Source organism: Macrobrachium rosenbergii, chromosome 43 (genome assembly GCF_040412425.1).
Source record: "Macrobrachium rosenbergii isolate ZJJX-2024 chromosome 43, ASM4041242v1, whole genome shotgun sequence".
Classification (NCBI taxonomy): Eukaryota; Metazoa; Arthropoda; class Malacostraca; order Decapoda; family Palaemonidae; genus Macrobrachium; species Macrobrachium rosenbergii.
In genome coordinates this window covers 21,573,242-21,588,319 of record NC_089783.1, presented here as the reverse complement: position 1 = coordinate 21,588,319, position 15,078 = coordinate 21,573,242, and the positions used below count along the sequence as shown (strand labels likewise).

Sequence of the window (15,078 nt, the reverse complement as noted above, 5' to 3'; positions counted from 1 at the left end):
CACACTGGCCATGCGTATGCCATTTTCGAACTTTGCTACGAGTTCTTTCTTGAATTCAACCATGTTTTTCATCTTCTTTATTGAAGGGCTGGCACTCGGAACTTTCTTAGGCCCCGAGGTGGCATATTTAGCAGTCGTACTCACTCAAAAAGCACAGAACACAATGGATTATTATGAAATGTTTCAGATGAACAAGCGGGGTGATGCTCACTCAACGAGAAACAAAGGCAGACTGGGTCATGAACACCTGGGATGCTTTGTGAGGCACACGGTCAGGCAAACAAGTTTGGGACAGAGCAATTTTAACAATATGATAACTGAGCGGATGTACGAAAACTAGGACAAAATTTCGACAAAAAAAGTCGACGAAAACCGAATCGTAAGAAAACTAGGGCATACAAAAACCGAGGTTTGACTGTACTCATTTGAGTTTATGGAGAGTAAAATGCACTGAGAGCAGTGTATAAATGGTGGCATCTGATTCAACAAGAGAAAACATAAGGCAGTTTTAAGATAGTGGAAAGTTTTTAACCCACAAAAAACAAATGCCACCATGTTATATACAATTCAAGGTAGTCATCACATAATCTGCATAGCCTATCATGACAATGACACCTGGAAACTTACACATCACAGGGAGCCATGGCATGTGATGACAAATGTAATCAGTACTCGAGTAATGTCTGCAGAGACTCCCCACAGAAGAAAGCTCGAGACCATTCTTTCATTGATTTCTCCTTGTCCAATAATACACTATTCTGGTGGTACAGCATGAGGAAACATGAGCACATTATTACCTTGAGATTATGAGAGTCTACTTGATCAGCTGCAGCAATGGCTAAAGCCAAGACCGGAAGATCCAAATTGGCACAGTGTTTTAGGAGAGAGACTGTAGGTACCACAACAGGGCAATGACGGAGTAGTAGGTCTACACTGTGGACACATGCAGAGAGACTGCTCTCGCTGACTGGATAGCTTGCTGAAGGATTGAAATTTGATTAGATACAGGGATATCTTGAGCAATATCTTGTTTAAATTAATTTTCAACAAAAATTTCTGTAAAGATATCCTAAATATTGTTGGCCTCCAGAGCTGTGTTTATTGCGAGTGAGCACGGTTTAACAAATGACAAACAAAAACAATGAAAATAGGGCCACCTAGATTTTGCAAAGTTGCTAAATGAATGCTGCTTGTAACACTACAGATCTCCAAATTCTATTTATATATGCGATAAAAGAGATTTCATTCATATTTACTTTAGATTTCTAACAGTTCAGATCATTTAAAAGTTAATGGAACTGTCTAATTTCAATTAAACAGCTTAAGAAAGCATTAAATTGCAACAAAACTAATTAATAATAATAATGTTAAAAAATAATCAAACTATAATAACCAAAATTCAAGCAATAAGCCCAATGAAAGACACTTATCACCTTTTAAAAATGGGTTGACAATAATGGTAGCCCACGCAGTGGTCAAGGCAGGAACAACCCAAAGATGGGGCAAACTATTTATTTGCAAAAGTACTCTCTCCAGTGTGACATTATCCACTTGACCCAACTGAAAGGAAAATAAATGGAAAAGTTTAGGCAGAATACAGGATTTTCATCAGGCACAAGAAGAGGTAAAGGTGACAAGATTGATCATGAGGATTATGCTATGGTAGAAGGGCTGTAAGGCTGGTAGAGCATGTGGAAAGATGGATGTTAGACTCTGGGTATATAAGCAAATTCTACTAACATGAAAAAACTTATGGCCTGGTACAGTATAAGACTTGTTTCTCTACACAGCTTAAATTGGTTGTCATGGAAAATACAGAAAACTCAAAAAAAGGGTTGGTGTATTTTGGGAGGCTTGGATAAAATAAAACAAAGCACTGAAATAGAGAAATGATGTGTTTAGAGATAAGAATACAGACCAAGATCCAAAGACTGAGATGGCTTGGGCACATAATTACATGCAAGGAAGGAGTAGAAGTATAGGATACCAAACAGTGGGAAGGCCAAAGACCATGGAGAAAAAATATGAGTAATTGGATTAGATAAGAACTGTAAAAGAGTAAGCAGTATTAGTAACATATAGTATGTTATGATGACAATCACATTACTACTCTCACATGGCCTGTGTGAAGGATTTATTCATGACTGTTTGTGAAAATTAGGAGTAAGGTGAAATTATAGAAGTTGGACAAGCAGGTATGCAGATAAAAAAATAATAGAAAAGTAAAAGGCAGCAAGTAACGCAGGTGGGATCAAAAGAGACACTACAAAGAACCTTTGATACTGTCTGCATTGTGTCTTACTACAGATGTTGCAAGCATTACAGCAGCTAATTAATGGGGAAATAGTGACAGTGTAAGCACAAGATCAAGAGATAGAATCAGTAAAGATAAAACAACATAAAAACACCTTGTTCTTGTAAACATCCAATAAAGTCTTGCATTACACATAATAGAAGTCTCAATAATCAACTTCTTATCCTCCTCTTTCATGATTCTCATACAGTAAAAAACACAATTTAGATTTATTCCATACTTAACCTAAGGATGACAAAAAGGCTTAAAAGTTTTTCTGATTACTATTTGTATATAATGTCTTGGCAAAAAGTATCACAAAAAACCTTAAAAGAGCTCTTCTATCATATATAACAAATATACATGACTATCTTACATACCTTAAAGAAATTCGTCAACTGTGTCAGTACGGCACCCCAAAGGGAAGCTGTTGTTACCTGAAACAAAAATTTGACTCAAAAATACAAGCATCAACTCAATTAGCTAACAACCAAACCTTCAGCATACTGCTTAGGATTTATTACTCTTAGCCATATTGAAAGCTATGTTACCTATTTAATGGTATGTTCTAAGGTCATTTGTGTGAAAAACTAAAACCAACTGTTTGAGCAATTGGAATACTAAATTTTTGCCAATAAGTCAATTGACATATGGCCAAATTAAAGTTCTTTAAATAAAAAAATGTTCACATAACCCCATCAACCTTAAGTAGCCTTTATTTACAATGTTAAATTCCAAAGACACCAACCCTTTCAAATACTGAACACTGAAGAACAAAAAACCCATTACTGTACTGAAGGCTATTTACAAGGCCACCTTTACCCCATTTGTAGGAAGGAGCTGACAATCTCATTCTTTGCACAGAACTTGCAACAAAATTAAAACAAGAAGGCTATGAGGAGAGGATGCATAACTACAAATAGGTTTATGTGAAACATTTTGTTATTCTAATATCATCAGCTGATTCAGGAAAAACCATAATTCATGATCAGAATGAACTGCTATTTACATGGGAGAATGCGAGTGATCATTTTCTGCTACTGAAAGACCCGATGGATCTCAATATGGCATGGCGTCTTCACTAGCTTGACACTCCAAAAATTTGACCAATACTTTATCAGTGAGTAACTTAAAAAAATAAACACAAATCCTTCTGGAGAAATGTAATGGCTTGTAATACATTTCACAGGTACATGAAAATGATCATGGCTGAATCAGAGATAAGTGCATTTTATCTTTCACAAAAGGAATAACATTACATGAAGTAGCATCCTTATCCCCTTCTGCTTAAAATCTCTCATGTAGAGTTGGCAAAAGTAGGTGATTTTCTCTAAAAACCAGCTTCTAAGGCTGCTGAACTCTCAAAATTTCTTTTAAAAGCAAGCAAAAAATTGATTGCTCCTTTTTCAAAATGTCGATCTTGTCTGTGAGGCTTCTTCACAGACACAGGCCACATTACAAGGATCACCTGTCGGAACCAGTAGGAAACCATGGTCTTCAAGGTATGTAATTCTCTCTGGTTAATATACAGGAAGCATCTAGCATCATCCTTCTTGAGATATCTTGTGGCTCTAGGAATGTCAAACTGCCCTTGAGGGACAAAGGAGCATAATCTCAGCATAATGGCAGAAGCAGCAAAAGTCTCTCGTGGAATTGTGAGAATAAGATGTTGTCATTTTGGTGACATACTCCAAAAAAAAAAAAAAAAAAAAAAAAAAAAAAAAAAAATTGAATGCCACAATATTCTTGAAATATGTGACCCAAGAGACAGAACATGCAATTCACTAATTTGTTTGTGAGATGCAAATGCCCATGATAAGGCTGCCTTAATGGGAATGTGATGAAGGGAGAACTATAATCCCTTGGTAGAAGCTTCAAAGCACCAAAGATAGGTTCCAATTTGGAGGCTGAATTACAGTTCTGGGATGTCCTTTTTAGAATGGAAATGGGTGCCTAAGGTCCTTTGAAGCAGTTACTTCTACCTCCAAAAGTTCAGGTATCTGGGATAGAGCAACCCTGTATAATTCATCACAGATATCAGTGAACCTACCCTACTTCGACTGGTAGAAGGCCTACAAGAATGGGCAAGGGCTGCTGCAGACCTGTGAAAAGCCTGTCTCTCAAGTCCAAGCTTAAGGCATGATGATGTTAACATTCTTCCATTGTTGTGAAACTTGTGAAAGCGTGATTGTCTCTACTCTGGGAAAATCTACCAGAAAATTTAAGTTGGCTAACCAGTATTGCAGAAGCTTGAGGAGATTGACTGTTGTAATCCTGGTTTGGTTTGAGGATCTCCAGTTATCATTAGTACCTGTTGTATCAGACCAAAAAAAGAAGGCAAGATTTCTGCATGGTCCTAGCTATGTACAAGTTGCTGGATCTGGTTAGACAAAGCAATACAGTGGAAACTTGAAGTTCACGTGGCTTGCGAATAAGCTAGCTAACAGCACTCCAGGTAACTTCCAAAGAGCTTTGCAACCCTCTGGGTCAAGAGACCTTTCTGAAAAATACTCTACTTCATTCTGCTGAGAATGTAAGCAGTGATAAGTCTGTTTCCTTGGTACTAGCCTCAGGGTTATATCTCCATCATTTTGTTCGGCTTATGCAAAGATCCAAAGATCTTGTAGGATTTCTACAAAGCTTCTGATTTTGTTCCCCTTTGATCCCTGAGGCATGCCACCGTTGTGGCACTGACATTACTCAAACATGACAAATTTTTAAAGTAATTTGTATTTTTCCTAAAATACAAAACTGAGGTCTTTATACATGGGATTAACTTTCAGCGAGCAGGAAAACCAGCCAATAAACTTTTGCAAGGTGGTTATGGTAATAGCTACCAATGGCAAGGGGAGAAGCACCAGCCACCAAATTGGTGAGCAATCAGTTCTAAGCAGTTTACCTTTGGCCCAGGTAAGATAATGAGGGTGGTAAGAGGTACGAACTTTATGTAGAGAACTCAGGTTTGTATGTTAGGAAAAATACAAATTACTTTAAAAATCTGTCATTTGTTCCTAAACAAATACAACCCCTTGGTCTTTACATATTGGAGACCTACTCTTGGAGGAAGGATTCTCAGTAAATCTCTGAACTGATTGGTAGTATGGATCACTGCTTACTCTCTTCCTGGTCATGAAAGAGCAAAGGAAGGAGACCGTACCTCTGATCTACTGAACAAGGGAGATGTCCAATTGCCAGACTTCTGATCTTTTCGAATTAATGGAGCATAATATCCTTGATTCGAAAAGGTTTGAGTGAACCCACAGTGCCGGAGACTATAAAGCTAAGAATAACCAACTGGTTTGTTCATAGCCAGTCCCTCTCTCCCCTTGCTAGAGAGAAGGAAGGATTTGAATCCACTAATCCAAATGGGGCTAGATTAAAAATAGGACACTCAGTCACCTAGATCACCAGCATGCATGCCCGTCCAACATGTGACGGATCATTCACTGTTCTTCTGCCCACTGGAAGAGGAAGGAAGACAGGAGAAAGGCAGGCCAGTCCCACACACACCTCCCCCCTGCAGTCGCACACCTTATGTGAATTACATGACTTGTTGAGCATCCACCACAGGACCCAAGGAAAAGGTGTCCAAGGACCTATGGGCAACATCCCAAAGTAAAAGGAGATGAATGTGATCTGCATGATTACATTCCATCCTAGTACTCGACTGACAGGTTCTTCCTGAATGCCATGTACAGACCAATGGCCCTGGCCTCAAAAGATCTGGCCCGAAACGTACTGATGTCCACCAGGAAGTTGTGGGGTACGCTTGTTTGATCATCTCACTAGTCAGAGAAATGACAATTTGGACACTGTTACTCGACCAACTCAAAACTAACGAATGAGACATTGGCATTGGGCTGAAGGTCTAATCTTTAAGGAGCACCATAGACGTCATACTGTCATTGGAACCACAGGACCATAGAAGTGGAATGATCAATCCACTGATCATCTTAGAAACATGTAGAATGGCAAAAGGTGTAAGCCTCCAGATGTACATGGATACCAAAGATGTCTTGCTTGTCCAAGGGTGGGAGAAGACAAGAGCAGAACAGTGCCAACTTCAGTAAGTCGAGAAAAGAAGGACTAAGATCAAACTTCTTCAGACGTTGGACAAATTCCCATTAGTCAAGGTGCCATGATGAATTGTCCTTGTCTCCTGACTTTACTGATTAAACTGTTTGTAATTACATCCATCTTGCTTGGGAAGTGTCTGGTTGGCCACTGTACAGCCAGTCCCCACTTATCAGCGGCATCCGTTAATGGCATTTTGGTTTTGTGGCACTTGGCTAACAATGTCGTTAACAGATTTTCGGTGCTGGTAAATGGTTTAGCAGCATCAGTAAGCAGTTTATTGGCATCAGTAAGCAGTTCATCAGCTCCAATTGGCGTTACGGCATTGTAAGCGCCATTTATTACCATAATTACTGTGATGTTCTGGTTATCAATGATTTTTGGATGTCACCGCTTGGCCAGGAATGGAACCACCACCGTTAACTGGGGACTGCCTGTATTGAATGTTCTACTGTCTACTCGTGTACCTGCACGGCAACAGAGTAGATGAAAGTGTCTATCTTTGGATCTTGAGATTCTCTGAAAGTCTAAAAAGAACTGTGCTCAAGTTCCAAGAAAGGAAGTATGAGAGACTACCGCCCTGGTCAATGTTTCGAAGAATGAAAAATGTCTGGAGGAGAATAGAGTAACCATGGCACTACTTTGGTGCTGTTGCTTTCAAAAGAGTGCCTAGTTGGACCCTGAGACTCTTGAAACTGACTTAAGATCCACATAACGTTCTCTCCCTCTCGGTTGTGGATCAACAGGTAACTGAAGCAGCAGCAGCTACTGCTTACAACTCTCACATCTTCCACTCCTAACAGGGGGAGTGTATCTACATAAAGTCAAAAGAAATGGAGCTCCTAGACACCACTTCTTGGCCGAGTCAGAACCAAAAACAAGCTGTTGGCACTTGGTTTGAAGGTGAAGTCCTGACTGTTAATGCAAAAGGCCTTCAGGCACTTGGTAGCCTGTAGGGTCCTTAGAAATGGAATGCGCATACACTGTTGATCTCCTGATGAATCAGGAAGAACGATGGGAAGTTATCAGCCCAAGACTTAAATCATGGATGTGAAAGATTTCTCTTAGACACCAATAGCATCTCAAGTTCCGAGGAGGTCGCTCATCCAAGTACTGACTAGCCCAATGTTTCTAACCATGGATGTGAAAGACATCTAGACAACAACAGCGTCCAGTGTTCTCAGGAGGTCACCTATCCAAGTAATGACCAGACCCAGTCATTGCTCAACTAAGCAGATCGGACGATTAGTGACATTTTCAATGTGGCATGGACAATGGCTGATATGCCTACGGTCCGTAAAGACAGAACCGAATAGTAACAGCTTCGGTGTGTCGAGAATGAAAGTGAAAGGAAGGGAAGACTGCTCTAGAAGAGTGACTCTGCTCTGGGAAAAACAATCCCACTGTAGTTGAAACTACATTGGTAATGTTATTGATCCAAACCTGTACTGGAATGAAGAAGCAACATGCTAGGCTGCTCTTTTTGACTCTTGGAAAAAAGAACCTTTTATTAAGAGACGATCGGCATACTGTAGCTTTATCGATATGTCACAGACATGCCATATTATACAATAAATAGACTGAGATGATCAACAATGTGTGATGGCACATCTTATATTTGCCTATCCCTGGTCTATAGACACGTAAATCATGTGGCTGCGTTCTCTTTCCTTAGAGAGTGACCATCTAAGTAGGAGAGGCTCCAAGCCTATGTCCATAGATGGGTGAACAAAATAAGAACATGATATCCACGAAAACAATCATGGAGAGTTTTTATCAGTCAAGTTGCACGTACGTATTATTCCTTCCAAGCAAGCAAGAACGTGTCACATTGTTTGTTAGTATTATACCTTCCAAGTAGACATACGTGTCACATTGCATGTATGTATAGTAGACACAGACTTGTCACGATGCACATACGTATTAATCTTTCCAAGCAGACACAGATGTGTCACACTGCACATACGTATAATTCCTTTGAAGCCGACACAGATGTGATTCGTTGCACATGCGTATAATTTACAAGCAGATACAGATGTGTCTTTCACGTACGTATGTCTGTGTCATGCTGCACATACGTATTTTTCTCCTTGGAGAATGTAGTGCAACGGGCATTTGGAAACTGTAGCAACACTGTTGCCAACACAGATGTGTGTGTCAGCGTTATGCTGATGGGGTCCTGAGCATGGCAACCTGGCACTGTTCCCAAAAGAACTACAAGGGAAGAGAAGGCACATGAAGTCTGCGCAGCCCCCTTGACAGAAGATGAAGAAGAAGAGGGCTCTACTTCCACTGTAAACCCAATGACAAAGAAACCCTGGCACTTTTCCTGTGTGAAACATGTAGGCAGGGGGGTAAAGTAGCTTTTGCAGCTACGACACACAGCTACAAAGAACTCACTACCAAAAGGAGGAGCAACGTGGCATTCCTTCGAAGCAAGAAACAGAAGTGTCATGTCGCACAAACGTGTTAAGCCAAGCATGGCTGTGCATCCTTCTTGGCTGATGAAGATGACCTGGGAGAGGGCTGTACTGATGGGAGATGCAAATAATGAAGAAGAAGGCACAACTTCTCCTGCAAATCCAACAACGAAAGGCACCCAGGAACTGTTCCCAAGTAAGATATCCGACCACGGAAGGAACTACCCGGACAGGATAAGAGACACAAAGAGATGAAATCTTGTTTACTCCAAGAAAAGGCAAAGTTGTTAGAAACTCAAAAGGATCTAACAATTGGAGCAGCATACGATGACAAAGACTGTTCGAGGGTTTCCTCATCATCACGGAAATGAAGAGAAGGGAAGGGAGCGAGCCTTCGACTCACACCACCCCACAACGGGGCAAAAAACAAGACACGAACCATATACAGGAACTCGCACTGGTCTGAGAGAGCAAGTCGGGAAACTTATTAGGTTTAGGCATGAAATATCCTCGTACAACTGAATATGAAACCCTCGCCTGGAAAAGGAAACACGAAAAACCTGCCTTGCCTCAAGCCTCTCAATCTACACAACTGAAAGAAACTGTGTAGTCATTCAGAACAAGGACAAAAAGAACGTTGAAGAGAGAAGTTCTTAAAAACGAGGTTGGGAAGATGTCTAAAAATAGAACAATTGGCAGTCGAGAGATGGATATCTCTCCAACTTTCCAAAGATGCGAGATAGTAAAACATAACAGAACACACAAAACAAACACCAAAGTGATAAGTGTTGTGTTTGCATACATACAAAGAGGCAACAAAAAATTAAATTATACATAAGGAGAAAGACTGCAAAAACTTATACATGCTAAAACAAGTCAATAAGGCTGTGTAGCAAGAATAAGTGAACATATCATCAGGGAGACAGAAAAACATGTTGAAATGTTTCAAATATATCAATATTATATGCAAAGTATAAAAAACTATAAACAATATATCATAAAAATTACATTTAAACAGAAGAGAAAAGTCGAACGGCAGGTTGGAGAAAAGAAATGCAAGTCTAAATGTGATGGCAGTCAAAAGTAAACTGCAAAGAACTGAATGCGCACTGCACTGACTTGGTGGGTGGTACTTCTGCCCTTACCATCAGTAGCTATTACCATAATAACCTTGCAAAATTTTACTGGCTGGGTTTCCAGCTTGCTGAGAGTCAGTCCCATATGTAAATACCGAGGGTCTGTATTTATGTGGGAACAAAACCTTATTCTGTAAAGAATAAAATAAGGTATGGGTAGGCAAGAAAGATGATCTTTAGCTTCAGAAGTTCATGTGCTGCCTTGGCTTTCTACAACTAACTTCCTGTAACATAATGATCTAGCAGAAACACTCCCCAACATTAGTTAGAAGTGTCTGTGAAAAGTTGCACAGGAGCTAGTGGAACCCCCAACTTGGGTGAATTCTACTGGAACACAGGGATTTCGAGCAACTTTAAGCTAGAAATGGTTTTATCACTGCCTTACAAAATCCATATGAAAGGTTCCAAATAACAAGAACTTCTACCACTAGTAACTTAAAACACACACACTTCACAAGGATGAAGGCTCTAGTTTCAACGAAAATATGGTATTTGGTTTACATGCTTTGTTAATTTCTGTATGGGCCCTCCTTAATCATACAATACATAGAGTGCCATATTCAGAAATAATTTATGAATGGACAAGTACTCTCCTCAATGAACAATTACAGCAAAAACTCCTTCCAATAATCTCAATTGTTGGTACTACCATACCTGACCTGACATCCGGGGATATATGAACTATATTAGCATTAAATTTGTTGTAGAACACAATTGATATTCCATTAATGGATAACCAAAAAAAAAAAAATGTTTTATAAAATGTCTAATCAAATAAGCTCTGTTCTTTATGACTACACTCTTGGAACTAACAAAAGAATTGAGACATAGATCTTGGTACGTATTGCAACTAAAACCATATTTACATATTCTAATTTAAATAGAGGTGAACTTTAAAGTATACTTATGTGCAATCAATACATTTTTATGCAAATAGTCTACCTTTTGTCAAAAAATTATTAGCGCAGTGAATAAATTAAGTCAATACTTTATTTAAACTCACTCACTCCTTGCAGCAACAATACCTGTATCCTCATTTAACCCTTAAACGCCTACTGGACGTATCATACGTCGACTAAAATTGTCTGTTGGGTGCCAAGTGGACGTACCGTACGTCGACTACAAAAAATTTCAACCTTTGGTCAACTCTGACTCGACCGAAATGGTCGAAAAACGCAATTGTAAGCTAAAACTCTTACATTCTAGTAATATTCAACCATGTACCTTCATTTTGTAACAAATTGGAAGTCTCTAGCACAATATTTCGATTTATGGTTAATTTTTGAAAAAAACTTTTTCCTTAGGTCCGCGCCAGAAATTCTTTCGTCGCGTTGTCGTAATGTTTGCACCATTTTATAATAGTCGTTACATAAAGTTTTATATATGGAAATGTGTGCAATTTCATGTAGAATACAACAGAAAATAACTCATGGTTGTAACTTTTATCAGTTTTGAAATATTTTCATATAAATCACGATAACTGCCAAAATTTCAACCTTCGGTCAACTTTAACTCGACCAAAATGGTAAAAAAACGCAATTATAAGCTAAAACTCTTACATTCTAGTAATATTCAATCCTGTACCTTCATTTTGCAACAAACTGGAAGTCTCTAGCACAATATTTCGATTTATGGTGAATTTCTGAAAAAAAAAAAAAAAAAAACTTTTTCCTTACGCTCTGGCGCAGTAACTCGGCCGAACATCTCAGAAATTCTTTAAATCACGTTGTCGTAATGTTTGCATCGTTTTATATTAGTCGTTACATAAACTTTTATATATGAAAATGTGCGCAACTTCATGTAGAATACAACAGAAAATAGCTCATGGTTGTAGCTTTTATCAGTTTTGAAATATTTTCACATAAATCACGATAACTGCCAAAATTTCAACCTTGGTCAACTTTAACTCGACCGAAATGGTAAAAACGCAATTGTAAGCTAAAACTCTTACATTCTAGTAATATTCAATTATTTACCTTCATTTTGCAATAAATTGGAAGTCTCTAGCACAATATTTCGAATTATGGTGAATTTTTGAAAAAACATTTTCCTTATGTCTGCGCGGTAACTCGGCCGAACATCTCAGAAATTCTTTCGTCATGTTGTCGTAATATTTGCAGTTTTATATTAGTCGTTACATAAAGTTTTATATATGAAAATGTGCGCAATTTCATGTACAATACAACAGAAAATAAATCATGGTTGTAGCTTTTATCAGTTTTGAAATATTTTCATATAAATCACGATAAATAGAAAAAATTCGACTTTCGGTCAACTTTAACTCGACCGAAATGGTCGAAAACTGCAATTGTAAGCTAAAACACTTACAGTCTAGTAATATTCAATCAATTAGCTTCATTTTTCAACAAACGGGAAATCTCTAGCACAATATTTCGGTTTATGGTGAATTTTTGAAAAAACATTTTTTTACGTCCGTGCGTTACTTAATTCATGCATCATTTTGTGATAATATTTTCTCTGTGTTGCTTTGATCGTTTTACAATTTGTTATAGACCAAAATCGTCGCAATTTAGTGTACAATACAAAGAAAAACAAAATAACACGTTAGCTTTAACCGTTTTGCTCACAGCGCGATTTGTATAAAATTATATATGAAAAAATTTTTTTGTGCTGTCATATATTTCAATATTTATATATGATAATGATATTTTTTTCCATTTCTGATGGTTGCATACTAAACCTCAGACAATGACAAAAAAATGAGCTAAAAATGAACTCTTAATCTTAAAAACTAAGCGTGCTGTGATTTTTTGAAAAAAACTTTTTTTCCGCTTCGGCGCTAACTCACCGAACGCCGCAGGCATACGGGAGACGTTTTTTAAATAGAGGCTCGGCGTTTAAGGGTTAATAACACTACTAATTCACCTGCATTACCTGTATCACCATTTGTCACTAAATATTAAAAGCTCAACAGAGTAGTCAAGTATTCTTTAGCAAATGCTGAAACTAACAATTTAATTTTGTACTCTGTCTTGCAAGTTAGAGTCCAATAAAATTTTGATCATTAGTTTGCAAACCAGAACCTAACTTTAGTATATCATTTTAGTGAAAAAAGATTAAAAATGCAAATTTTGGAAACCAAACATACTAAAAACTGAAGTAATTCACACTACTGCTTTGATGATGTCTTACTTGGTTGAGTTAATAACTGCTATTTTTACAATCAACAGTTTTATTTGATTCTGCTCTGCATTTTATCACTTGCAATACAAATAAGAAATTTAAACTAAATTCCAGCATATAAATAAGTTATAATTCATTTCAGATTGTGTAAAAGTTACCTAGCTTCTCAAGATCCTTTTTTGTATGTGAGATTACTATACCTCATTAAGCAGTGTAATTAGATATCAAGCCCCAATTTTTTACTTTTATAGGGCTGGCACAAAGGATTTCCCTCTAAGTAAAAGATGAAAACAAGAGCATAATGAAGTTAAAAGTAACTTAACAGCTGGGTGGGGAGAAACTACTGATTACAGAAGAAAAGTAAAATACAGAAAGCAATCCAGCATATGTTAAATGGATGTGCTACAAAGAACCATTAGTTCACCATATAATGCTCCCTGCACAAACACACTAAGCATTAACCTTCACTGCAGTGTGAGAGATACAGAAATCTCTGCTTTCTTAGAGCACTAAAAGTAGAACAGGTCATATTACTTTTACAGCATACTTACACTATGATATAAAAGGTTGTAAAAGTATCCTGGATGTCAGCAAGATACTATTAACATTGCACTGACACAAATGAGAAGAATCTAAACTTTATATCTTTGAATATTTGTTGGGAGTCTGTTCAGCACCTGGTGCTAAGTCTAGGTTCACAAGTTCCTTAACAGCTTTGATGGCTTCATCCCTTCTTTTGTGTTTTGTATCCCTCACTGTTTTTGTACAGTTTGTGTTAAATATAATCTTTCATTTATTCTACTGCTCTATTCTTTCTTGTCCTTAAACTATAATTCTACGCTGCCTTCATTTAACCTTTCCCCTCTTTACTTCTATGTTTTGCATTTTACTGTATCTACATACCTTATAATCATGACAAAGGTCAGTAACCAGGGTAAGAGCAAGAGGATTGTGTCGTTGTGATCTCCAAAGGCCTTCCACTAATGCACCTTTATCCATAGCATTAAACTGATCAACACTGGTGGCATGACCTAGAGCTTCCAGCCTGCTAACATATGTTACAGTTTGCAGGAATGTCCTGAAAAAAAAAAAAAAAAAAAAAAAAATAAAAATAAAAATAAAATAAAATAAAAAGGTGATTATAATTACTCCACATTTTCAATAAGAAAAGTTCAGTACAGCCTGCTTTAAAAATTATTACAGTAACCACTGACTAATAAGATAAATTATGAGAAAATAAACTGCACTGGCTATTCAGTACTGTACTAACCTTATAAATGAAATACTTTTACCAGAGCATTTCTGAATTGTTTTCTCATCAGCAATGGCTAAAAGACACCGGAGGGCTCTTAAACGATGAGAAGCGGAAACACTTGTGTCTCCAGTTAAAGCTCTATTTAGCAGGTAACTAACAGCCTCCTCTTGTGGACAGCACCGCAACAGATAGATCACCCTGGAGTTAAATACAATTAGAATGTAAGAAGCTTCAATTTATGCACTGTTAGGAGCAAAACATTCTCTTCACATAAATTGAGTCACAATACCATTACAAGGTGATACCTGGATAATGACACATCATCTGGAGAGCCATCTTCTGAAGAAGCCACAGGATCAAAAGCAATTTTGAAGTTTGCAACAGTTTCTTCACCACTTCCTACTTCACTTGCTTCAGAAGGTGGAAGCCATTTCTCTAGTAAATCTAACTGGATGGCAACCTAAAATAGAAAATAAACTGAAAGTACATGAGCTGCAATGCTTCTTCAACATTTGTTTTGGTAGTCTTCTTTGTATAGCACCAATGAAATGTAGTGTGAATGAAAGCAAAGGCCTAAATATCTATGTACAATAAAGGCACCAACAATAACCTTTCTGATAACAGGCTGCACAATATAACAATGAATAAAGTGCAAAGTAACCAGTGTTACACAGACATAAAATATACTACTGTTACTGTTTATTTGATTCATGTTTAATATGCAACTGATACTTTACAATTAAAAAAAGGTAAATT

General features: G+C 37.6%; 1 protein-coding gene across 1 annotated transcript in view; it reads right to left on the bottom strand.

The window, feature by feature from the left end:
* rod (rough deal) overlaps positions 1-15,078 on the bottom strand; it is a 128,259-nt gene that overhangs the window by 5,316 nt on the left and 107,865 nt on the right. Inside the window, exons 24-29 of the mRNA XM_067087413.1 lie at positions 14,628-14,782; positions 14,338-14,520; positions 13,971-14,145; positions 2,674-2,730; positions 1,434-1,560; positions 798-979 (exon numbers count right to left, since the gene is read on the bottom strand). Coding sequence (XP_066943514.1) covers positions 798-979; positions 1,434-1,560; positions 2,674-2,730; positions 13,971-14,145; positions 14,338-14,520; positions 14,628-14,782 — 879 coding nt within the window. The remainder of the gene's footprint in view (positions 1-797; positions 980-1,433; positions 1,561-2,673; positions 2,731-13,970; positions 14,146-14,337; positions 14,521-14,627; positions 14,783-15,078) is intronic.